At 39.0% G+C, this 27,318-nt stretch overlaps 1 protein-coding gene across 1 annotated transcript; it reads left to right on the top strand.

Annotated features, from left to right (window-relative positions):
* LCP2 (lymphocyte cytosolic protein 2) lies at positions 1-27,318 on the top strand. Its single transcript, XM_014887705.2, has 21 exons — positions 1-287; positions 2,606-2,668; positions 5,189-5,235; positions 11,596-11,661; positions 12,515-12,546; positions 13,811-13,845; positions 15,048-15,246; positions 16,004-16,104; positions 16,963-17,029; positions 17,245-17,328; positions 18,088-18,113; positions 18,229-18,248; positions 18,355-18,459; positions 19,361-19,391; positions 20,051-20,063; positions 21,064-21,184; positions 23,523-23,575; positions 24,429-24,532; positions 25,328-25,411; positions 26,166-26,321; positions 27,020-27,318. Exons 1-21 carry the CDS (start codon positions 210-212, stop codon positions 27,140-27,142), a joined length of 1,608 nt encoding a protein of 535 aa, XP_014743191.2. The 5' UTR covers positions 1-209; the 3' UTR covers positions 27,143-27,318.

Here is a 27,318-nt window from a genome sequence, read left to right as displayed (position 1 = left end):
TTTTCTGAGAAGAGACCATTTTGTACCAGAGGAAGCAGCGTCTCTCTGGAACGAATTCACAGCGTCATTTAAATTGACCAGGACAGTTCCTTGACAGAGGCAGCTGGAGGTTGGGCAAGGAATTCCTTGGAGGTGGCCACGCTGAGGGAATCCATGGCTGTGCCATTGGCTGTGAACACTCCCTGACTGCCCTGGGGACAAAACCAACCATGGACGTGCGGAACGTCCCCTACCGCTCCGACGTGCTCGCCTGGGACCCCGATGACTTAGCAGAGTATTTCAGGACGGTGAGTTTGGCCGTGTTCTGTCTTTGTCTGATGGAGGAGCAAACTGCTCTAGCATTGGTTGGGCTAAATTCAGATATTTCATGGTGGGCAAAGCTCTCTGCAGAGCTAAAAGCAAAACCGCTGTCGAATGAGAAGCTGAGCTCGGCTGGTCAGTGAAAATGGATCTTGAAAGGGATTTTTAAATTGGCTATAAGAGAAACTCATGGCTTAGTTAGAGAAAACTAAACAGCTTACTACAATGCTTGTTGGTGTAACACACATTAACAGCTGCACAAGGCACTAAGGTGTGAAAATTACAAGTTTTGTTTCGTCTTCAATGATTTTCAGAAGTTACGTTTTTTTCCAAATTTCTCGGTGTAACAAATGAGCCTCTGAATGTCTTTGTTAATCACATCCATGGCTAGACTTGTAAAACTTGGAACACCTCGGGCTTAATTTTGGAATAATGTGAAGTTTACTTTTTCAATGTCTCTCCTACAATACTGTGAGAGTCTTATCTGGGGAGTTGAGGCAAGTTTGATAGTAGAATACAGAACTACTTAATAAAGATGAACAGATCAAACAGAGAGTCTGTGTCTATGAAATCTCCAGAGAAGTGAAACTGCCAACTACATAGAAGCCCCTAATTTTAGGGTGCAGGAGTTACTGGCACAGGAAAGTGAAACCAAAAACTGGAGATGGAACAGATGAGATCATTATCAACAGGTAACTTCAGACAAGTACGAAAAACATTACAACAATGCTGCAGGGGGAAGTTGGACCACCATTTCCAAGAAATCAGGAAGGGGAAAAGGGCTTGCTGAAAGATCTGATAATAATATTCTGAACTGTGATAAAAGGATCAATTCTAAATTCTACTATAAGTGAACGCACATTTATCTGTAGTGTCTCCCTTCTGGTGATCAAGATGCTCCCCAGAACAGAGATAATGGCATTGCACTCTCAGAGAGCTAAATCAGGGCACAAGCTGCTTAAGCAATCTAAAAAATCTGGGTAAGACAAGAATGTCAGCCCAAGTCATCCAGCTCTGGGCACCTGTCACAAGTGACCAGATCTTGTCCCCAGATAAACTCAGAGAATGAATGAACCAGAACCAATGGAAAACCAAATTTTCAAATACTTTTTTTTTTAAAAAAAAGGTGTTCATATTTGGGATATTCCAAGGTTTATCTTTAATAGCTAAACAGCTTTTTTAATTAATTACTTCAAGATTGAGATTAGGTCTCATTCACAGTGATGTGGTGCTTCCTTCTGCATACAGACTTGTGCTGGTAACATCATGATAGCACTCACTGTATAAAAGAAATTATTTACAGGTTTAAGTCCTCAGTCTGCACAAAAGTTTTATTCTGTATCCTAAAATATTTACCAGAGTTAGGTCTGTTTCTTCATATGAATAACTGAAGGTGGCTCCTAAAAATATCCTCTCTGCTGTTGGGTTGTTTCCAGGGTCCTTTCTCATGTATGCCAAGTTACAATGTTACACCTTAAAATGATGTATGGGGTAGAACTACAAGGGACATAAAGCTCCCTGTGGGAGTTTCTCTGCTTTAGGGGAGCTATCCCAGGGTCCTTTGTCTGCAGAACTGTCACTGACTAAAGTTTCAGACAGAATAAGAATAACTCTTTTGTCTCGAAGCCTCCAAAAGTTGCTTTGTCTGCCTGCTCTTTGGGTTCCTTCTAATATGGACCTGACCAACTTGAAACAGAAAAACGCCAGATCAAAAATATAAGTTGTGTTCTTACATTATGCTATTACTGTTCAAAATTTTAAAAACCCAGTAAACCCAAAAAAAACCCAGCCCAACTTAGGACAACTGTTGGAAATGTTTAAAAGTCATGTCTTGCTTTGTGGTCAGCCTGTACATGAGCAACTTCTAAAGAGAATATCCTTGTCCTAAATGCTACTGGAAAACATAATATTGTGGAAAAGCTTTACAAATATTACAGATAATTTACAGGATTAACAAGTGAGATTTTCCCTGGGATCAGTCAGATCAGTTTTCCTGGATAATAGGGTTTTGTTCCACTTCTGCAGGTGCTCATCCCAGCCAGTATCACAATAATCAATGTTTTCAAATATTTCCACTGTGAGGTGCTTTGTAAATGTGAGGAATAATGTGTTCCTAAATGGATGAAAACCTTTAAGTCCGCTGAAGAATGTCTGTCATAAAAATCCATGTTTATGGGACAAAATGAGCCATTCAGGCCATAGAATACAAAAAGGTATCTTGAAAACATCTACTCAAAGCCAGCCATATGTTTAATATCTTTATTGATTCTTATAATTAAGGGTGCAATAATCTTCTCCTTGACAGCTGAAGTATAAGGACTGTGAGAAAGTCGTGAGGAAGCACAGCATAAATGGCCAAAGGTTTTTGGTAAGTGGAGTTGGAAATTTCCTTCCTGTGATGTTTTTGACTCCTCCTTATTTTGCTCTGGCAGATGAAGAGCCACGTTCCAGGTGGTTACTGAGGTATAAATATGGGAGGTAAATGCTTTTGCTAAAATCAGCCAGACAACTTGCTTTAAATATGGAATGCTGGAAGCCCAAGCATGTTGTTCAATATGAATATTTTTTAGTATTTTTTTAAACAGACAGGGAACTTCTAAACCAATAGTCTTATCTTGAATTCATCTCTTCCTTTATAGGAAGTTCTTGTTTTCAGATAGTAACTACAGAAAACCCACATTTATCAATTATCCTCTCATTCTAAAGAAGACACAGCCCTGCTCACAATGACTGGCCTTTCATTGGAATAACTCCTTCATTCCTCTATAGATAAAATTAGATTTCTTCTGTAGCAATACAAAAAAATCAATAAAATTTAAGAGCATCAAAACTAGTAAGCAAAGTCCCACTGGCTATGAATCAACTTTGTTCCAGGCTTGGCTTAATTTTAGAAAAAGCTGATAACTTCCACTGCCATAGCAGCTGATTCCAGGTCTTAAATATATGTCCATAAGATGTGTGAGAGCTTTTAGCATTACTGCCTTCTACTTTTATTTTCAAATATTAGCCATTCTATTTCCCCAGATGTAGTAATTTTGGTCTTCTGTTTAATTAGTCATAGTGGGGAGATCACATACCTCTTCTAAAGTTTTGTATTTTTCATTCACTTGTCCTAATACTCAGTTTTTTGACATTTCATTGAGACAAAACATAAAAATTTTCAAGCCTCTGTTGTAGGAACAGGATTTGACCCCTCCCTCCTGCTGGAGGGTGCAGTCAGCATTAGTCAGATGTGTCATGGGATTTATCCTGCCAGCCCCCAGGAGATCTTCTCAGCTCAAGCACTGAGGATCTGTGGCTGGAGTGGAGTTCTGGCATAATGACATGCTGGTAGTTTGTGAGGTGCAAATAGAAAGTTCAATAACTGTGTGATTTCTAAGTGATTTTTGTGATTTTCTATTATTTCCAGAGTGTTTCTGTAATTAGCTCAGAGTGCAGCAGCTCTTCAGAGGCATCCCAGCAAATTCAAAGGATGTTTTTTACTGAGCAAGCCAAGCAGCTGCTCACCTCTCTAATACTCTCTTTAAGCTTTTGAATTACTTGGCAATTGTATAATGGAAAAACAGGAAAAGTTTCACTTGTTAAACAGAACCACAGAAGATGTCCAGTAAAATATTCCAGAGTACAATCTGGAAAAAAATTGCTTCTCTCTGTGAATGGTTTTCCTAAGAAACATCTTTTTACATTTTGTGAGGGACTGGAAACTGCCAAATTACATTTGCACAGAAGCAGCTGCTCAGGCTGAGTGTTTGCTGGGTTTGTAGCTGTTGTCAGATCTGCATGATAAACCTGGCATAAAAATGTTGCTCTAAAATTAATCAGAATAACATCCTAATTTCAGAGCCACCTTTCTGTGTCTACTGGCTACCACAGGGAAAGCCCGATTGAGATGCAGTAGGAGTAAAACTAAAGAGGTTCCATATAACTTATTCTAATAAAATTCTCTATTATTTAAAACAGAAATGTGGCCCTTGTAAAAGAGTTAATACCTCTAATATTTGTCAGGTTTATCACCAGAATAGAACTCCAGAGGGAAGCTTAAAGAGCCTTTAGAAAAAAACCCAAACGATTCTTCAGGAAGTACTGCAGGACATTTCCATAAAAGCAGTATATTTTTCCTCTGTTTCACTCCTCCCAGAGGCAAAATAGTGTGGAAAAACACAGATAGGATTTGTTCTGTCCTGAGCATTGACACTGACAGCTTTGTGAACCAATGTGTCATTAGAAACCTGTTATTGTTACCAATAAAAAAAGACAAAAAGAATCAGATGATAGTCTGAATTCTCCAAAGAGAATTCATGAAGCTTGTGATTAACTAAACAAAACATTAAATCAACGAAATCCAAAGTCTTCATAGTGCCTGAATGTGTCCTAACTGTGGATTTGCAGATGCTGGGGGGAGGAAGAAAAGGGATGACTCTGCAGGAGCATCAGGAAAGGTTTCCAGACAGATATCTCAGTCAGGAGGAATGTCAGCCCAGTGGCTGAGTTATGCTTGAGGGGGAACAGAAATCCTCCCCCCATCCCTGTTTCCAGAAAGATTGTTTTAGGCTGCCAATGCTGCTTTTAAGTCCAAAGGGGTTTTCTAGCTATGTGTCCCCTAGAACGTGGGATTTTTTATGTATTCTGTTACAGATGAGGTTCTTAGAGCAAAACTCCAGCCAGAGGTTCTGTATTTTAAAACCTACAGTTCTACCCTGAAATTTCGCAATCATGCATAATCTTGCCTAATTTCACTGTGCAGACACGAAGAAATTCAATGTATGTGGCTTCTGAAGTCATGTAAATACCACATGAATTCAGGCCATTTTTGAATACATGTGTGTGATTTACTTGGAGGGTGTTCCACGGACAATTTTGTCACATATCCCCTGTCTTTCCTTTCCAGAACATGTCTGAAAATGATATTCAGAAATTTCCAAAGCTCAGAGTGCCGTAAGTAAAGTCAAACTATTTTAATGTTAAGAATTATTTTAGCTGTTTGGCAGTGAAGTCTCATAGGAAATATCAGGCAAATGATTTGTGAGTGATGGGTCAGAGACTTGTTTATTGGAGTGTACTGAGAGAAAAAGAAGAATATTCCAAAATAAAATGAGTGTTGTCATGACTGCTCAAGCAAAATGATACAAAACAAGGAGATTGTCTGGGGGATGTTCAAAAGAAATTGTGCATAAATTCTTTGACTGACAGCAGCTACACAAAGGTTAAACTTTCGTGCAAGTATTGCCTTTGAAGTATGACTTAACTGTTCACTGCTTAACTGTTGACTTTAACTTAAAGGAAAAAAAAAAAGTCAGTTATGTCCACAACAGCTGAGGATTGGAAATTATTTTCATGTGCTTTTGCTTTAGGTGGGTGTTCAAGAGAAATCAGTCTGGACCATGTGATTCAATGCTCAATAGCTTTCCTCAGGTGGAAATCCTGTGGATTAGACCTTGAGAAAGTTCCCAATTCATCATAATTTCATAGAAGTTACTTAATGAAGAACAATAATCCCATTAAGGCAATACTGAGTAAGAGAAATTGGCTTCTTCTAATATTTCATGGTGAAAAATGAGTTTTCTGCTACATATTTAAGCTGGAGGTTAGAAGGTTTCTAACCATGAGACACATGGAACTCTTCATGGTCTTCCAAACAAAGGAGAGAGAAAAAAAAAAAGGGAATTCAAGCTGTTCCAAGCTGTTCCAGCATGGCTGTGTCTTTGTTGCTCATTTCCCAGTTCCAGACTCTCTCCCTTCACTCATATCTTGATTTTGCTGCACAAGATACAATTTGCTTTGCCTTTTCTCATGCCTCAGAGCTTATGGAAGGTGTTTTGGGGAAGACAAGAATATTGAAAAATTTTGTGCTCTTGGGTGAGCTGGTGGGAAGAGCTGAACCCAGCAGGTCACCCTTGTTCATATTGGATATAAAGGACTGAATTTGAAAGCCTTGGATGTGACATATTTCTTAAAATCACATCTACATTTTCACATATTTATTTCATAAATATCCTGATAATAAGAGTTGGTGGTGTACAATATGTTAGTAAAGAGGTCCAGGTATTATTTTAAAAAGATGCTCTGATGTCTCAGAATTTCTGAACTCGCTTTCAATTAAAAGAAAGATTTAACAATGTTGATGATAGACCAGATTGTCTGTGACAGACTCATCTTACTATACTGTGGAACTTGTATTTCTCTGATAATTTATCCCACCTTAGCAGTCCTGTGGCAGAACTACCTCTTGTTCTCATTGTCTGAGCTCTTAATTTTGAGAACTTCTGGTGATTTCCTTTCAAATTTGTGAGAGAAAAGTAGTCAGTGGATGGTCTAAGAAACTCAGACATACCAGAGACATTAATGCCATAGGTGAATAATTAAAATGAAATGTCACCATGTGGAGCTGTTCCTACCCCCTCACTGAATCTATTGATATCTCAAATTTTGATTTTCACACCCTAGAAAAAGAGAGCAGCCTTTTTTTTGACAGGTCTTTTGGGTTTCTCACTTGTTACACCCCAGCAGAAATGGAACAGCCTTTTCACTCAGATCTTTTGGATTTCTCGACAAGAAGAGAATTTGAAATCAAGATCTTTAAAAGAAGAGTGAAGCTTGGTGCACAGCTTGAGGAACTGAATAAATAAGTAGATATTTAAATCTGAGGAAAGCTCTGGAAATAAGGCCTCTATTCCCAGACATTTTCATACTTACAAACAAGCAAAATATTCACTGGAATATGGTGATTATACATGCAGAAAGGCCCTCCATGCAATGCCACTGTTTAAAACAAGAATTTAGAGCTTTAATAGGGAAGAGAACTGGTTCTCACTAAAAACACCCAACCAACCAACCAACCAACCAACCAACCAACCAACCAACCAAAAAAAAAACCCAAAAAAACCCCAACAAGAACAATAAACCAAAAATCCACTTAACCCCAAACCAACCTTCCTGGATAGAATTAAAGGGCAGAAGAATTTGCCATTTTTTAAAATACTAATTTCTTTATTTCAGAATCTCGACATCCTCATTGAAACACAAAGTGCTGGCTGGTGACTTCTGCTAGAACACATTCACACTTTTCTTTTGTATCATAATGCAAACCTCAATTGGTTGTAGCAAGAGTTCTTCTACAAGCTGAAAGAGGCATTAACATATTATAATTACATTACCTGATACTTAAAAGCAGTGCTAAAACTTGAGCATATTCTGCAAAAAGCTTAATATAAATAGCAGATGTTACAGCATTGGCCAGTGATGAAATGAATAAAAGATCTATTAACAAGAGAGATTGTTCCTCAGCAAGTTTATCAGGAATATTCTGACCTACATGGAGCCAGCACCTGGAATCACTCAAGGTTTGCAAAGCAGAGCCTGCATCTGTGCAGGCCTCCTGAGCTGGGCTTGTGGGCTTGCTAAACATTTATCTGGGAGCAAACCCACTGCTCAGGTTTGCAATGTAACTGTGTCATTATCTGGGCATGATTCTGTGACTTTTCAAGAGTCAGAAGTAGGTCACAGTTGTCATTGCAAGGTATGACATTACAGGTCATTTCCTGAATCTAATTATAAAACTCTACAACCTTCTGTTATTACTAATGAACTATTATTTTGAAAATTAATCTTCAGAAGCCCTGTTACAGGTGCATATCTTCATAAAACTTTTGGCTTCTTTATAAAAACCAAAAAACCACAGGTTTAAGCACTGAAAACTTAAATAGTTCTTAAAATCTTTAGCATTCTCCACTGAAAGGGCTGAACTCTTTCTGGAAATCTTTGCTAAAAAAGTTAATATTAAGTTAATATTAATACCACAATGTTTAGATACACACCTGAATCCTCGTAAATACACTGTTTTCTGAACGAGATCACTGGTTAGAATGGGAAGAGATTTGGTGTGTTTTACACAGAGCAGACACTGACCATTGGTTCTAAGTGCTAAATGAAACTCAGACCAAATCATGAGGGTATTATTAACATTTTGATAATAAATTTAATGAAGCAAGAGGCCAATTTACAGCTTAAGAGAAAAACAGGGTTTTCTTGCTGTTCATTAGCACTACTGCCAGTCAGAAAAGGTCATGAAGTTTTATACTTGTGGAGAACAAATTCAAGTGTTGCAAAATATTTTAAAGCACGTTCAACAGAATGTGCCTTACTTACTGTGGTCAGAATTCATGAGCAGAAAAAGCAAAGATTTCATTAAAAATAACACTGCTGGTTGTTTGACACCTGAGCCATGATATAAACACTGCTATTTGTCTGTCACTCCTGTTGTTTACTATCTTGAGAGAAAAGGGTTCCAAGTTTTCAGGATGCTGTTGATCCTCCTGGCTATTCCACTGGCAGGTTCATGGCAAACCTGAGATTTGGAATTTCCAGTCTTGTGGAAGAAATCTGTAGGCATATCCCCCAGCACTCCAAAGTGTATCCCATAGCACTGGCAGAAATTTCCAGCAGCAGGAAGCTCATCATTGCACTCATGGCATCTGCCAGCTCAGTGTGACACAGCCAGGGCCTGCAAACATGGCACAGCCTGAAAGTCCTTCTACTTTCAGAAGAGTAAAAATGCAAACATAAAAATTGAGAAATCTGAGTTTTCTGTGTTAAAAAGGTGAGCCTTGGGCTGATGTCAGTGTGTCCCAGCTGGGGGTCTAAAGGTTGTTCAAGGTTTGGAACATAACTGGTATTCAGTCTATTTTGAAGTCAATAGAACTTTGCATCTGCCCAGCAGAGTCTTCTCAAAGGCCAAACCAAACACTTGGATCACCAATTATGCTTTGACAGTGCTCATATGCAACTGTGCAGCCTCCTGGCCCTAGAGGAACTTTATTCCACCTCCCTTACCCATCTTGAGCCCTTGGTCCCAGCACATGTAGAGTGGATCCTACTCATGTCAACACTGTCTGCAGTTAAGTGAACAAAAGCCAGTTCTGGAGTCCTGCTTTGGGGGCTGGTTGTGTGGGCTTTTTAAATTTCAACTTCCTGCCAGTTTTAAGTTTAGCAACTGGTGGAGGAGGTAGAAAGAGAATGAGAAGTCTGAGTAACATTTTCTGCAAGTGCTGTTGCCTTATCCTCTCCCATCATCCACTCCCACAGCTCAGAGAGCTGTGTGGTTTTGGTACTTCCTTCCTCACACCATGACAGGCTCAGAGCTCAGTGCACCAATCTTCCCTGAGAACGTTCCTTGTAAAATGTGACCCACCTGAAGTTTGCTTTCTTCTAATAAACTCTCTGAGCAAGTGGTTTGAAGCACTTCAAATGAACTAGAAGTAAAGATTAGACACTTTTAAAAATATTAGATTTATAATTATTTTAGATTATATTAAGCATTATATGATTAATTTTTTGGCAGCAAGATAAGATGATCAACTTCTTCCTGTCAGTTTTTCCTCAAAAACCAGTTGGTGTAAATCCTCGTAGCAGTCAGCCCAGGTTTAGTCCAGAAAACTTCCAAACACTCAGGGAAGTCTGAACTCTAAGAATTATTAGCTCCAAAACCTAGAGAACTTAATTTTATTTTTTTAGCTGAAAAAACCCAGGACATTCTGAAAGGTCCTCTGCCTCTTCTGTGGCAGGGAATGAGCCACAGACAAATTCCATAACCCACTTCTCAACCAAAGCAGTGATGTGTGCAGGGCACTGCTCACCCCAGGACATTTCCTGATGTCTCACATGGAATTTATTATTCACACAGCAACTTCCTTATCCCCTGCAGCAAAAGGAAATGTCTTGTGCAGAACAGCGTTGGTTCCACGGGAAAGAAGAGCAAGAGAACTTCTGTGCCTATAATTTGGTGTTTCTCTTGCTTTATGCAGCTTGATTGGGTAACAGTGTCAGATTTAGGCAGCTGTAATCCTTCAGAAATTGTTAACACTTGTGCACGTGCTTATTTCAAAAAGGAGCAAGCATGATAGCATTGGCTTCAAACCAGAAAATTGCAAAATACTGCCTTAAACAAGAAAACCTAGACAATATTCTTTCTCTGTATTTCTTTTTTCATACTTGGATCCTTGAGTGCATATCCTTAACTTCACACCACTCACCTTCATCCTTTTCAGGCAGCACTATCACCCTGATCCAAAATAACTTCATTTTCTTGGCTTGTTTTTCATATTAGATGGCTTGAAAACCTGTCTTCCTCCAGTCCTGGTTCACAAGAGCAGTCAGACATGAAGGATGCACTAATTAGATAATTTGGAAAAAAAGCAGGGGATTGCTATTGCTAAACAGCAGAAAAAGACATGAAAGAAGAAAAACAAAATAGGGTAGTAATTGCCTGGCCATAAACAAATATTTTACAATATTGATATCAACTTTGATTGACCCAGTCTAAGATGTGTGGGGAAGAACTCTGCATTAACATACAATTAAGATTTTACAGAATTTAGAATCTGAGACAAACAGATACACTAAATCCCTGTTTTTTATTAATAATACTTATATTTCCACAATTACTGTCTCTGACAGACCTAAGCTGGAAGTAAAATGGGATATTTTTGACTGGATGTATGTAAACAATTTGCTTTGTTTGCCACAGGACTTTCTCAGGTGGATATTCCTCAATAAGAAATAATGACAATTCAGAATCAGATCATGGCCCATCCTAGGCTTTCTTTGGAACAAAATAATTATAGAGGCAAAATTCATTAGTAGCAGAGCAGAATTCTGGTCTCTCAGTAGAATTAACCCTGTGAATCTCAGTACTGACTGTCCTGCACTTGGAAAGATCTCTCCAGGTATAAAATGATAGCCTTTGACAGTCCATGAATATTTCTGCCATGCCCTGAAAATGTATTAAAACATGGAATTAGATCAGCCTTTCCCCCTTCTCTGCTGGAGGGATTCTGGATGAGGGATGGCTTCAGAGAAAGGAACACAAAAAGAATAGAGAAGAGTCTCAGGGAATATTTAATCCCTACTTTTGCAGCCAGCTCTGTTTTCCTGAAGTATTATTTGCTTTTTCCATGCAAAATCATACAAATGCCAAGGCCATTATTTGAAGCAGTGTGATGTCTACAACAAAGATCCTAAGGCTTGCTGGGTTTAATGTTTATTTTTAAACATGATCCAACGACATGGATCCAAGGTAAAAACAATCTAGTTTGTAGTTGGATATGCTGTAGCACAACTTGCCAATAAGATGGCAAAATTAGGGTTTTTATCACATAGTAAATAATAATCATGAGTTACCAGATTAAATTTAGCAAATACTGAGGGATAATGGTGAAGAAAGCTATTTAGCTGTTTTGACAAGTGACAGGTTTCAAGGTTGGGTTTTTTTATAACTATTTTTGTTCTTCTTTCCAATAGAATTGTAAGTAAATTAAGCCAAGAAATCAACAAAAATGAAGGGAGGCTCTCTTTCCTTCCAAAATGGTGAGTAACACAACTCAGCTTTCTTGTTCCAAGCTTTCAGAGAGATCTTTTCTGGACTGGTTTTCCTTTGATCAATAATGCCTGGATCAGAAATGCAGCCTGAAAATTCTATAAAATAAAGCTCTGTTTCATTAATGTCATCTGATATCAAATATCAAATCCTGAGCCCATGAACACCCCAGATATTTCTGCCATATCCAGAACCCAGTAACATTTGCATGTTTCATGCAATTTTCCACCTGAGCACACAGCCTTTAAGAAGGCCAAGAAGCCTAGGCATATATTATTAATAAATCATCATTAATGCATTCCACAGATCTATTCATCATTATACTCTTTAATTCTTAATATTTGTCACTGAATATAATATCTGCAATAGAAGAAGAGCAAAAATTGCAAGAACATTCTATAGAAAAGAACAATTTACATCCCTACCCAATGAAAACCAAGTCCAGTCTACAGAATATGGTTTTGCATCATCTGATAACATGATTTTACACCTTTCCATGCACTAGAATCCAAAACTAGAATTGAAAACCATAAAAACCTTCTTTAACCTTACATTTATGAACTTGAGTTTGAAGTTTTTGTTTTCAGGACTGGTAAATGTATTTACTGAGTCCCCTTGCTTCAAACCACTTGACTTCTCTGACTTCAATTCTTCTTGAAATAGTTTAAATTTTATTAGGATCCTCTGTATAAATATCAACTAATGTGCTTTTAGCATTTTGGGCAGAGTTAAATTCATCTATGCAAACTTCATTCTCCTGTAATAGTTAATTATTGCCTTTATTTGCAATAGAAGCATCAAACGTTTAACAGAAAAAATTTATTTTTTGTATCTTTGTTGCAGGGCCCAAACACAAAAATTTTCAGACAACACAGGTAAGTGTATACTGGCAGACCCTAACAACAAAAATATTTAAAAATGTTAAATTAATACTTGCAGAGCAGAGTCAACAGAGGGGAGCAGGATTAGGAACCAAAAATCCAAAACAATAAATGAAAATATGGGAGTATAAAGAAGTTTCAAAAAAGAAAAGCTTTATATGCAGGACAATAAGTAAGAAAAGTGTTTTTAAAGTGAAAAGATGGTGAAGGAAGGCAAAAGCAGAGACCTTTTCCTGAGAAGCTCAAAATGTCTTTCTTTAACACAATAAATGGTATCAGTGCTTATATATTTCTGTTCCAACATCTCCACTCCTGCCCTTCCTCCTAGCATTAAAAAACTGTATTAAAAAAAACAAACCTTCTATTATGAAAGCCAGAATATTCTTAAACAAAGAGATAAGAAGTCTGGGCTCATTCTGAAAGCCTTTTGTTTGAAATTCTAGAATTGAAATTGGAAGGGGGACAGACTTGAAGAGCAGGCACCCAGATCATGGCACAGCAGAGCAGCTTTATCTCAGAAGTGTTGGACCAGGATTTCAGTTTTTTCATTCAGTTTTGAATCAGGATTTTACTCAGGTGCCCTCTGTGACTGCCAGCCTGGCTCTGAAGGAACAGCTCCTTCCTGTGGCACAGGACTCAGGCTCAGAACTCCAAAACCCTGGGATTTTTTGGGTTCTTTCTGACAAGTTATTCCATGTTTGACAAAGCTCAGAAATGTTTGTGTGAAAAACAGGTTCACTTTCCTGGTGAATTTTAAAAGGTTTAATAAAAAAAGACAAATAGGAGATAAAGAAAATAAAGCAAAAGGTTCTTATGGCTGGGTGTTTGACATTCAGCCAAGAGCACACACTCAGAAAACACTTTGTTAAATGCATCAACATGTTGCATAATCATAGACCTTTATGCATTATTCAAAATCATTGCCCCCAACCTGTAAAGCAACTTTTTTTTTTGTGGTGCCATCCTGTTGCCTACTCCCTGATCAATAAATTCCTTCTCTGGAGTTGTGGTTATTTTCATCCAGATAGGATCATCCAAGAATGTGAACAAATTTCCTGATTATCTTTTTACCATCCTCTGATTTAATTACATGAACAAAAGCTTTTTAACATCACCGTGTTGTAGTCCAAGAAAAATATATTTATCACTACAAGAAAAGATACTTATATAGCAAAGTTTTCCAACATTATGCATATAGCATTCATTTTAATATTTGTAAAAGCCAACAATATAATGTGTACTTCTAACATTTGCACAGGGTACGCTCAGGATGACGGTGGCTGGTCCTCATTTGTGAGTATATGGGTGAAAAAAAAACCCTCAGGGGTCTCCTCCTGCACTGACTGCTCGGGCAGCAAGGCTGGGGGCAGGAAAAAGCAGGAGCAGCAATGATGGGAGTGGCTGCATAATAATTTCCTTTCCTGAGAAAAGGTTCTCCCCCAGGAATTCAGGATTGCCTTCCTATTCCCCTGCTCGAGTAGAAGCTCCAGCCTGGGAGCAGGTCCCCACAGCTGAATTTTACATTGCCTGTTTCAAGCTCTTAAAAGAGGTGTCTAGTAGATTCAAGGTTGCTTTGTTACTCAGTGGCAAATTCTTGACGTTTTATTCTCTAGAGCCAATTTATTGAACAGTAATTTTAATTTTAGAACCATTTAGACTGCAGAAGTAGGAACTGCCTTGACAAGGTCATTGGGTGAAACACACCCACCTCAACTGCTGATGCCAGCCTTGGTTGTGAAGATGTCTGAGGCTGGCCAGTGCTAATGGCTTTTCTTCAAAAATAAATGGAGAGGCGTTTTTAGAAGACACTCGGTTTTTAGAAGACACTTGTTGCTAAGTTCACAGGAGATCTGCTGCTATTCTGAGAGCACAAGAGATAAAAGCAACCACCTACAGAGCACGTGGGCTCTGTGCCAGGGCAGAGGACTCTGGAAATTCCAGCTGTGGTACCAATGACAAATGGAGTGTTCTTTTTCTCTCAAGCCTTGGCAGATTGCACAGATGTGCAGCGGCCACATTGACACTGTCACCTTGTGAGGTGCTGCAAACCAGGCTGGTTTGGGTCAGGAGGACACCAAGACCCAAATCAGAGACCTCAGTTTTTATGCATAATTTTCAAAAGTTGGGTTGCATGCTGTAGGGGACATGTTAGAAAGCAAGAATGAATATCAGCAGCATCAACTGCTGCTCCATTGTGTTCCTAGGAACACTGGCTTGTTTGCTGGTGCCTTGTCTGCTCCCTAAAACCTTATCTTGACCTCCCATTGCACTCACTGTCATCACATGGTATTTGTGTCCTTTCTTAGGCTCTTGAGTGCTCCATGGAACGTTGCCTCCTTTCCCCATATTATTTCAACAGATTTTTTTCCCCCTCAAAACTGGTTGTAAAAATTTGGTATTTTCTAGAGTGAAAAATACCAGAGTGAAAGGCCAGAAGGAAACTGCTCTAAAAGGGTTCAGTGTTCTCTTCCAGCATCCACTTTTTTATTTGCCAGGATGATGATGATGACTACGAAAGCCCTGATGAAGACCAGGAAAAGGAAGATGAGGCTGACTATGAATCACCCACAGAGGAGCCTGAGGAAGCAGAACACGACAGTGATGGCTATGAGCCACCTCCATCCAATAATGAAGAAGCACATCACAATGTCATATTTCCTGCCAAGTCACTTCCAAGCAGCACAGATTATATAGGTAATTACTAAAAATTAAGTGCTATTAATAATTTACAAATTAGATTTTCCCGTGTTATCAGCAACATTTTAGGTGGTTGATAATGGAATATAGAAGGTTTTTCCTTGAAGATAACAGTGTAGTTCATGAGCAAGATTTAGTGACACAAACTCTGTGAGTTTGTGACTTTTAAAGTTACATTTTTTACTTTGGACAAGCTTTGTTGGAGAAAAGATGAGTTTTGTGTGATGTGTGCATTTTTTGGCTTTTGATTTGGACCTGTGTGAACTTACACACATGTACATTCTGCAGTAGCTTTAGCAGTGCACCCTTGGACAGAGCAGGTTGTCACAACAATGGAAAAAAATTCTAGTGAAACTTGGGAAAAGGACAATCAGCTGTCCCTGCCTGTCATGTTTGTTTTACCTCTGATTCCTCAGCAGCCTGGAGTCCATTCAGGAGCACAAAGCTGCCATTCAGGTTGGCTGGTGTTTCACACACCAGGAATGAAATAAATGAAGGAAACAGGAATGAAATAAATCCTGTGGCCAAGAGCCTGGCAGGGCTCTGTCCCCCACAGGGACAGACCAGCCTGGAACTCCCAACACAACACACGGATCCTAAAGCAACTGCCAGGAAAATCCTACAGCAATGTCTTTGTGATTTATTAACTTCAGTAGCCAGGCCCCTGTAAGGGCTCTTTGCCATAAAGATCGAATGAATATTAAATAACCAAACTCTGTGTAGTTGTTTAGTTTGGGATTTTTGTTTTCTTTAGACAGACCTTCAACAACCAGATCACCACATCAGCCTCCACATCAGCCTCCAGTACCACCCCAGCGACCTGGCCCAGCCTCATTTGGGGGAAGAAGTGCTACTGTATGTTCCTTTCTTAAAATCTCACCCATTTCCTATCCCAGGATCTTCTTGGGAGTCCAAGTAGGGCCATTTCTGTTCACCTAGTGTATGAAGAGGAAGCCATCAAAATAGATTTGAGCTCTGTTACAAGGTGGCCATTGTTCAAGGAACAATTAAATTTCATGGCAGAAATATATTTATTTCTTTCATATTACTTAATTGATTCTTACACTGGAAATACACACCTACTTGTGAATGCCTCTCCCACATCAATTATATATTTGTAAGAGATGCCTCTGTTATGAAAAAAAGGTTATGTTTTTCCAAGCTATACTTCTAGCAGTTGCCCAATTGAATTAGGACCAAATAAAAGTGTAAGAGACTGTATAACCAGAACACTGATGACCAAGATTTGATTCCTTTCTTTTTCGTGCTGTGAATACTTCAGAACTGAAAGCCCTTGCTGCTGACAGCTGGCACTATAGGTTCAGTGTGTGCCAGAACAGATGGACACTAAACTCACCAATGTACACACAAGTAAAGGTTTGGGATGTGATGGGGGGGCTTTTGCTCTGATGCAGTGTCAGAGATACAACAGCTCCTTTCCTTTCCTTTGACATTACACCCCCCTTGCTGAGGAGACATCCCACTGGAGAGTTGGGAGACACAGCACATGGAGGCAATTCTGCATCCAACAAAACCCAATGAGTGCAGGTGATGCTCCAGGAGGGTCCCTGGCTCCTGTCCCTCCTGCAGTGAGCAGAGAGCTGCTCCTTGTGCTGTGGCACACAGGACTGGCACATGTGTGTGGTGGGGTTAATGCACTCAAAACAGAAAGGTGAGGACACATTTTAACCACTTGTTAAATTCTTGTTTTAGCTGCCAGCCTTCCCCCCTCCACCAAGCAGCGACTTGAGCAGAGACAGAAACATGAAGCCTTTGAAACGTGAGTACAGCTGCAGTTCTCTTTGTAATGCATTTCCCACAGACTGCAGCACTGCACTTCTTCCTCTTCTCCCTCAGTTCCTTTCTTCTACCACTCATACAGGAGTCTGAATTGTTATTTTCAGAAGTAACACCGGTTCTAATCTACACAAAATAAAGATATCTTTACCCATGGTATAGATCAAGCAAATGGTCTTACACAGTTGTTGTGTTCAGCCCCAGCTCCTTCTATAGACAGAAGCACCAAACCCTCTCTGGATCGCCTTGCTCCCCCATATGAAAGAGAAAACCCAGGATCAGGTCAGTATTTGCTTACATTAATATCACTGGAGTTGTTTTAATTACTGAAAATCATCAGCTTGTATATAATTAATGTAAGAGAACAAGGCTCAACGAAATGTAATCAGAATAATCTATTTATGAATAAATGGTGTGAGCAGAACTTAGAAAGTTTCATCTAGAAAACAGCAGCCCTGGGTTAGACAGGTGAACAGAGAGACATTATGAGAAGCCTGTGCAATAAAGGTTTGATGTACACCTAAGTGATTGAACAGGGAAATATTCAGTAGGTTAAAGGAGGAAATCACCTTTGCATACAAAGGTAACGAAACTCTGCATACACTGCTGTAGGTAATGTGGCAACAGACTTAAAAGAAGGCTGAGAACTAATAAGACCCAAAAAAAATTGGTATTTCCTTCAGAGCTGAAAACCACATTATACAAAGCATCTCCAGATATGACTCTACAATTTTATTTATTATCTAAACTCTTATCTGTTATATAATGGCAAAAAAAGTATCCAGTAGTTCAAAGCTGAACCTTAGATAATGTGATTGTGACATATACCATGTTGAAAATGTTTCCATTTCCCTTTAATAAGAGAGATTGCAGTTTTACCATCACTTGCAAAGCCAAAATATTTTTCTGGCTTACATCTCAGGATTTGTTCTTCAACCTGCAGGATTAATTTTCAATTTTATTCAAAACTCATTTATTTCATAGGAAGTTTAATAAATTAACTTCCATTTTTTTCTAAATGTAAGCTTTTACTGTTTTCAGGAAAGAAGCCAGGCATTCCTGAAAAGGTAAGGGTTTTTTTGTTTTGTTTTGGTGGGGGTTTTTTGGGTTTTTTTGGTGATTATTGATAGTTTTTGCCTATTTTGATACACATTCTCTTAACTATTCCTTGTTGTTTTACAGCCTCTGGTTTCACAGCTAAGGTAAGAGTTTGTCCTCTGCAAATGATCCTCTCATTGCCAGTATTCCCCAGTTTTTTCTTAATAAGCAGCTTTTTGCCTTTATTTCATCATCTCATTCCTGCTTTAGATCCCTGGGAGAACAGTTAGCAATGATGCCAAAACCTCCTGTCCCACCAAGTGACAGATATGATAGAGGCAATCCACCTCCTCTAAGGAAGCAAAGCCCTGGAAAGTAAGTGCTCATTTAATTGAAATTCAATAAAGGAGAAATGAAATTTAACAAAAATATGGACAAGCATATAGGTATGCTTGCTATAAATCAGACAGGGATGGTCTGATTTACTGGTGCATATCAGTTTTGGTTTATTAATATGCACAGGATGTGCTTGAAGCTGCAGAAAGGTGTGAATTCAGAAAAACTCTCCAGTCAAATCTGGAAGAGCCATTACATGGGGCATGAGTCACTTCCAAGTTGTCCAAAGTTTTATATGATCCATGTTTTTTCCACCAGAGCAAGTTCTTGCTCCAGGGAACATTCTTACAGGAGTTCTATTGCAGTTGTTTTAGGGTGTAGGAAAAGGAAAGCTTTACTTGCATCCCATTGATTTTATTAGCTTGCAAAACTCCTTAACAGGCAGCAGCGTTTTCCAGCACAACTGGATCATTCCCCTGCAGTTCTTAGACAACCTGGGGGCTGAACATTGACTGAACTTAAAACAAGAGAAAAAATAATTGAGATCTGCTGATCAGCCAGGATAAATTATCAGAGAAACAAAGCCTGATATCCTTATGATGTGCTCCAGCAGTGTTGTCAAATATTATAAATGAGTTCAGGACTTGAAGACTAATGTTTCATCATTGTACAAACTTGTTTTAAGCTCTAATCTTGCAATCAATTAATCAGACATTTTCCTTATTGATGAAATCAAGATGGGCTAAGGACTACAATTATGTCTTAGATTATGGCTGAAAATTAGAATCTTTGAAGTTTTTATGAGGAAAAAAACTTTTCTGCATCCATCGGTCTTTAAAAATTTCTAGAAATTCATGTTCTGGTTGAAAATAATGGCCTAATGCACATGAAGTAAATGAGTATTATTCCACCTCTGATGAGTGTTTTGTTCTCATTTCAGGCATACTTGGCCACCACACAAGAAAAACGAAGTAAGTACAGTCTCAAAGCATATATTTAAAAGTATAGGGGTTACAATAAAATTAAGTACCTGTATAAACTAATAATGCTGGGAAAGGTAAACCAATTTCTTTTATAAATTATAAGGATTACTCACGAATTTTTCATAACACATGGGGTGTTTTTAAACAGTTCTTCTGTGTCAAGCTCAGTTTGTTCCCTGAGAACTTTATCTTGGATAACAGGAAGAATAAGGCCAGAATTTCTTCTATGACATGGGAGAAGTGGTTTTGCTCAAAGAAGAGCTGGGCTTCTGGGGATTTTTAAGCTGACCTAAAAGTTTCACTTCCAGATAATTCTGAGAGTTTACACTTACTTGAAGAAATAAGGAAAGTTTACATCTCCTGAGAGTTTCTGACTATTTTAGGTCAAGATGTGTTATGGGACATGCACCACATATCTTGTTTGTAAATAATAGCTGCACTTTAATGCAAAAACTTTAAAAATTATTTAGTGTTGCATGAAGACAAAACACCCAACATTTTAGAGGGAAGGGACAGTGTAGATATTAGGAGTCCTTGTATACTCAAAACTCACCAATGTCCAGATTTTGTTTTGTAACCCATTCCTAAGAACTGTGCTATAATTTGTTGCTAATTTATTTTATTTTATTTTTTTTTTGGATCCCCAGGAAGAAGAAGACAGTAAGTATTTCTACAGTGGTTTTTCAAACTTGAAATCTTTCTTTGTCTTATTTCTAAAAAAAAAAAAGTAAAAAGGAAATTATTTCAGAGTTGTTTCCTTAGGGCCATTTCTAAAGTCAGGTGGTACCTTGATAGGCTGTAGAATTCTTATAAAGTGCCTCATGCAGATTTATATATCACAGCCACAAACCCCAGGAAATCAATAGCTAATAGCTTCCTTCAGTCAGCCAGTTACCAGCCAGCAGGAATTCTTATTTTGAAATACAATACATTAGAGAGATTTGTGCTCTGCACACAGCATCCAACAGCTGGAAACAGAAACTTGGTGTCTCCCAGTCCTCAGCAAACCCTGCTGGCACCAGGCTCTGTGCAGTGTCACTCACTTTAATGAACAGAAGCAGAACTTCCTCCATGTCCCAGCAGTGTTTATAAATTTCTGCAGAATGCTGATTTCTGAAATTAAGTTGCTAAAGTGACTCCATAACAGAAGCAGGACATTTGGCCAAGACTCTATGAATTATCACTGCCCCTAAGCCTCCAGAAAGAATAAGGTTATTTAAGCAGTGCAGAGCACAGTTAACCTGTTCCACTCTCACTGCTAGTTCAGGTCTGAGGACACTGCAGAAAGAAAATGTTTTATTTCATGCTGGGAGAAATCTCAGAATCATGTTCAAAAAGGTAATACCAAATCTGCTATTTAGAAACAATGTGACAGAAAACATGTGCCCCCTTCAGCTCTGCTGCAGTTAAGGTACCTGAATTGTGGCTTATCCAAAACAGTAGTTAGAAAACATAAATATTGCTAAAGCCAGTTCCAGTTTATTTTTAATTTTAATACCTACTTTTAAGTTCTCAGCTGATGAGTTTCCAATCTGTAAGTAACACATTAAGGACTGTTTATTGCTAATTAAACAGCAGTAAGGTGACAGAATTTCTTCCTTCTATTTAATTTAAGAATATCTCATGTAGGATTTAAGTTTCCTTCTCTTCCTCTCCACAGCTGCCCTCCAAAGACCAGTGCCACAGCTGTCTTTGCCCCCATACAGCTCCAATGCATTCCCACCCAAATCTGTGAAGCCTCCACCTAAGCCAGGATTCAACAGCATTCCTGCTGCAGAAAGGTTTGTTTCACCATTATTGCTCATTCCTTTTGAATCTCAACCTCTTGGTAGTTCACTACTGAGGCTGTGCCCTTGCCACTACAAAATGCTGTTAGTGTTGTTGCTACTATCCAGGAGAATCCTTTGTGGAATTGAAGCTCTGTATCAGTGGAGCAGAGAGGGCACATAAGACAATCAAGAAAAAGACACGAATCTCTGTTTTATGGCAAGGGAGTTTTTAAAACTGATGCCTTGGTTACCTAAAACACAGGCTCGACAAACTTCAGAGAATAAAAGCAGGTGTTTATTGAAGGCCTTCAATAGATACCTTGGGCAGTCAAAAGCCTCCAGGGGTACACCTAAAATGGTAACGGGTTTTTCACATAATTAAAAGTTTGGTTCATTTACATATCAGGAGTTAATCCTCCAATTACAGCTTCAGGTAATGAAGTAATTTACTCCAAGTTTGCCCCCCCAATTCACTGTTGTTTACATTTCTCAGGGCCTGAAGACAGTGAGGTTTTCTTGATTTTCAGGCCTAGAGAGGAATTGTTTTATCTCAATAAAATGGGAGAAGAGGAGCTGACAGGCCATGGAGTTTTAGAGTTATACACTAAAGCAGTTCAGAATCTGAAAAATATAAAAGCTAAATCCTAAGGCATCAAGACCCTAATGGTACAAGGCTTCCATCCTTGAGACCTCTCCCATTGCTTGCAGGATCCATAACAATGACCAATTCTTTTGGGAAGGGATCATCTCCTACCAAACCAGGCAGGATTCAGGACAAAGGGGTCCTGCACACTCTAGGGGCTTAAGTGTTAGAGCTGCAAGTCCTCACACTTCAAAACTAAAAAACCCCACAACCCCGATTGTCTGGAGTTGAATCTGAAAGAATTTTACCTCCCTTTTACTAAATTTTACTCTAATGGTTGATAATTCCTATTTAAAATTGTGAAACTTGCTGCAATATTTTTCCCAGCTTCAACTTACAAATATTTGATTGCTGTATGCCTTCAGTTGCTAGACAGAAGAGCCTCTAACTAAATTTTGATTTCTGATGTACCATGTAACAGACTTAGACTTTGATGACTTATAGAGTGGGCTCTTTGAGTCCATGTCTGATGCACATTTTCTAATCTCTGTATTTTTAATGGCTCTTTGATGAATTCCTCACATTTACTATCATTCTCTGAAACTGCTGACAGCCAAGCAAAACAAATATTGCAGTAGCAATAGCAAGGTCATATGCAAATTAAACTATTCCTATGATGAACACTTGTGCTTATATTCAAAGAGCATTGCTGAATTTTGCTGTAGCAGAGGCCCCTGGTTTGATTGATTCTCTCCCATAAATCAAGTCATGATAGGGTAGTTTTGTTGTGCAAACAAAATTAGCATATTTATCTCAGAGCCTTTTCAACAGCTCATTTAAGCAGAAGAGAAATATGAACAGTAAAAGAAAGGAGTGCAGCCCATTTGTTCTCAATTAGGTGAAGAAACAAAAAATAATAACAAAAATTGAAAAGTGAGAGTCCATTTGAGCAGTTTTGGATGTGGGTTGAGGTTGGCAGAGATCTCTGGATGTCTTCTGGTCCCACCCCTTACCCAAGCAGGGTCACCTTGAAGAGGCTGCCTGGTACCACGTCCAGATGGCATTTGAATGTCTCCAAGGAAAGAGAAATTCCACAACATTCTTGGCAACCTGCTCCAGTGCTTCCTTGCCCTCACATGAAAAAATATTTCCTGATGCTCAGAGGGAACCTCTGGTCTTGTCCCTGGGCACCAGTGAAAAGAGCCTGGCTCTCCCTGCAGATATTAATGTGCTTTAAAAGATCCCTCCTGAGATTCCTCAGCTTCCAGCTCCCTCAGCCTTTGCTCACGTGGGAGATGCTGAGTCCCTGATGCTGCTGGCTCTTCTCAGCTTGCATCATAAATGTGAAGCTGCATTTTTCTATCTAATGTTACAAAAGCCACAAGGAGAATAACTCTGTAAGTGGAACCCCGCAGGGTGAGCTGCTCCCTCTGCTCTGGGAGCAGGACAGAGAAATTCCCTGTGGAAACTCCACAGGCTGAAGGACTTTCCTGCACTGATCCTGGTACAGAAGTCTCAGTGGCCTTTACTGATTACCTTCTTCCCAGATCCTGAGCTCCAGGTAAACTTAAAGGTGGATCCACTTACACAAAAAGAAGGAAAGAAAAACAAAAAGGAGAAAAGAGCAGGCTCTCCTCACCCTGCAGTGGTCTCAAGGGGCTCTCACAATCTGTAAAGCAGGCACACAGATCAGGTGATGAGAGCACAGAAATATTGTAAAGAAATGTTGTATTTATACTGACTGCTCTTTTTTTTTTTTTTAAACAGTGCTAGAAACCTGTCTTCAACTGGCTCTCTGAAGCCACCACGTTTCCATCCAGGTTTGTATCTTGCATTCTTACATTTTTTTTTCTTTTTTAAGTAAATGAAAGTTGAAAGGTAGTTTCAGTGCAGTAAATATAATAGCTTATTTTTCTATGGATTTTTCTGCTTGGACTGCAAACAGAAAACTGTCAAGTTCCTGAAGGGCATCTTGTGTACCTTACTTAGTCTGAATGAAAAATGTTGGGCTTTTTGTCTCCCATGAAGTTTGGGCTTGCCCAGTTAAACCAGTGTCAAAGCTTCATGTAACCATCCCTTTCTGTACAGTACTGAGAGCTGAACTATGCAAATCACTGTGGTATGCTAATACTCCCAAAAAGATTAGCAAATGCTTTTCATGTGAAATATGCTCCATATTTATCTTGTGAGAAAAAAAATAAAGAAAACTTAGATATCAATTGCTTTACAAGTAATTTTTTTGCACATGGTAACAGCTGTCAGTGTCCTACAGTGGCATTTTTTACTTTCTAATTGCTGAGAAGGCAATGATTGCAAAGACACAATATTACTTCTGTCTCTAAAGAAACCAAGATGGTCTCAAGTGAGTAATTGTGGTACAGAAACTGATAAAATGCCACCCCTATTTCAAGTTCATCTCTTTGTATGGAAATCTGAACCACAAGAGCTCAGTTAAAGTCCCTGTGCACCAAGGATGGAATTATGTAAAGAACCCGGTTCTCATAGAGAAGCCTAAATCTGATTTCAAGTAATTTCTGGATGTCTCAATACCAGGGTGATATGAATACTTCATGCTTCATAAAATCAAGATCCTGCACCCTGGGTGCACAGATGAAATTATTTTCCTGGCTTTAACGTTGGTTTTCTACTTTTTCTACTTTTGTATCTCTGAAGGCAGCAACAGCAGATCTCCTTCAAGAGGCCCAGCTGACGTGAGACCTCCTTTGCCAATTCCCAGCAGACAGACTGTTCACCACACAAACACCCAGGAGGATGAGGTACAAAACATGAACCATAACTGTAAAGACAGCAAGTGTTTGGTTTTGAGAGAGAACATCTTTCAAAGTTGTTTTTCTAGTCAGTAGTCACTGTCAGGACACTACTGAGTACTTTCAGTTTCCTTTTCTGTGTCAAACTGTACTGTCTTATTTTGTCATCACCACAAAAAACAACAATAGCTGAACCCCAGCAGAACAAAATAAGAAAAATACTTGTTTGCTGGGTTACTTGTTTTGCACAACCACCTTCAGGCAGCATCAGATTTTCAGCTCTCCTTCCAGAAAGCTTTGATGAGCAAAGGACTCATTCTTTTAAGTGCATTTTTGCTTCACATTTCCTTAAATAAAACAAGTTTAGAGCACACCACTCATGGTGATAATGCTGCTGGGCAACCATAAATAGTACATTCACAGGAAGTGTGCATTATTGTCTCAGATGATAGTTAAAAAACAGACAAAGTAAAGCAAAGGACGACTTTGTGCCTAGTGACCAGGTAGGCAAAAGAAAACATTCCACTTAAAATCCTTTACTGAAAATATTTGGAAATATCTGATTTCTTAGCTTACCTGCAGGGGCATTACAGCTAGATCTGTAATATTTTCAAATTTATCAGAGTGAGCAGGCAATTTAAAACAACCTAGCAGCACTTCCCATACCATAATAAATAGCAGTGTGATCTGTAACACCCAGAGATTCTGCACACAGACCCACATATCCCTCCCACTGAGACTTCTCTCTCTAATTTGCACGTTGCCATTGCCTGGCAGCTGACTTTGTCCCTGTCCTGTCCCCAGTCCCAGGGCTCTCTGAAGAATGAGTGGTACGTGGCTTTCCTCAGCCGGCCCGAGGCAGAGGCAGCGCTGCGCAGGATAAACAAGGTACCTGCAAAGGGCTGGGCATGCCACCCTTTCCTGGGCCACACACACACACCAGCAAAATAAGTACAGGTTCCAACAAGGCTTATCTGTACGTGTGGTAAGAAATAAAATCATAGAGATAAATAGAATTGTTGCTGTGGGAGTTGTGGTTACCCTGTGCTGTGTCACAGCACTTGCCATGAGCTGATGATGGCATGTGCATCACTCCAGGCAGTTGTACTAAAGTCCAGCTTATCAGGTCCCATTCTGTGCCTTTAAGAAGGGGATTTCAATGGAAGACTTGTCAAAATAGATCTGAAATTAAGAAAAGCAGAGGGAGTGGTACAGCATCACTGCCTTTACCTAAATTACACAGCCAAGGTCATTATTTTAAGCTGTCTATAAATACATAATGTAGGAAACGTGATTGGCACTTAGAGGAAATTAACTTCTTTTCTGGTTAAAGTGATGTGAGGTTTGGTCTGATATTTTACTTCCTCCTTTAATGGAATCTCTCCTTCATACAACACCATTCCTACCTTCTTTTAGAATCTGATTTTGTAAGAGAGAGGAAAGCTTGAAGTAGCAAACTGAAAGACAACACATTTGTCAAAAGACCTAAATGCTTTAATAGTGCAGTTTCTCTTACCAGAAAGGAAAAAAGATTTCAGAAAGAAAAAACATTTGAAAGCACAAGTGCCCTAGTGAAAGTTGTTACACTGATCAAACCCAGAAGTGTGTGCTCTTTGTCATCTTTCATTTTTTCATGTTTCAGGATGGAACATTCCTGGTGAGAGACAGCTCACGAAAAACTGTTACTCACCCATATGTGCTGATGGTGCTGTACAGAGATAAAGTGTACAACATCCAGATCCGCTACCAGGAGCAGGAACACTTATATTTGTTAGGAACCAGCTTAAAAGGAAAAGAGGTACTCTGTGCTTTTCACACTACTCCCTTCATTTTAAGGCATCTCCTGCCCCATTACTCCATGTCAGGTGACTGTTCTCCTGGGGTGGAATTCTGCTTATTGTCTTAGAGTTATTCATGGGAGAATATTGTTATTGCTGGAAGTAGAATGAGGTTATGCTGTTTGCACTCAGGGAATGAAGGGGGAGCCTTTGACCACAGCCATTAGAAATTCACGTGCCTGGTTAGGGAATGTTTGTTTACCACTGAGATAGCAGATAAGGGAAATGCAGAGCTGAGAGCTAATCCATACCTGCCAAGTTACAGCTTTGCTCCCACACTGGTGGCCCAGCCCCAGCCTGCAGGACTGTGTGGATTTGCTGGCCCCAGACAGATTGATCAGCACAGTTCTGATCGAGGCAGAACCCCTGAACTGATCTCTGAGCTCTCAAATACACTCATCACATCAAGCACAGTGACAACAGCACGTATTAAACAGACCAAGAATATATAAATTAATTGTACAACACTGCAGCAGCTTGTACACAGAGTTTCTGAGCTACACATCATAGCAGGAATGAGAGAAATTGATCTGGACCTTATATATATTTTTATAATATTGATAAATATTTAGGATTTAAAAAACCCACTTTTGTTTCTACTGGTTACTAATAATTTTTACATCTTGGCCTTAGCCTTCTCATTTTTTCCATCCCACAGGAATTTTCTTCTGTAGCAGATATCATTGACCACTTCCAAAGAACACCTCTTCTTCTGATTGATGGAAAAGACAGAGGCTCAAGAAACCAGTGCATGTTAAAATATGCTGCAGGACATTTTTAAATGAAACTTTAGAGAAGATGACATATGGTACTGAAGTCTACTCAAGTTTATAAACTTCAAGATATTTCCATTTTCAGCAAACTAAAATGATGAAGTCATTAAAATTCACAGTTTCAATGAAAAAGGACTATGTTATTTTTAAATTATGCTTTAAATACAGTACTTTATGAATATAA

The sequence above is a fragment of the Sturnus vulgaris genome, chromosome 15 (assembly GCF_052056855.1).
Source record: "Sturnus vulgaris isolate bStuVul1 chromosome 15, bStuVul1.hap1, whole genome shotgun sequence".
Lineage (NCBI taxonomy): Eukaryota > Metazoa > Chordata > Aves > Passeriformes > Sturnidae > Sturnus > Sturnus vulgaris.
This window is presented reverse-complemented; position numbering and strand designations above follow the sequence as displayed.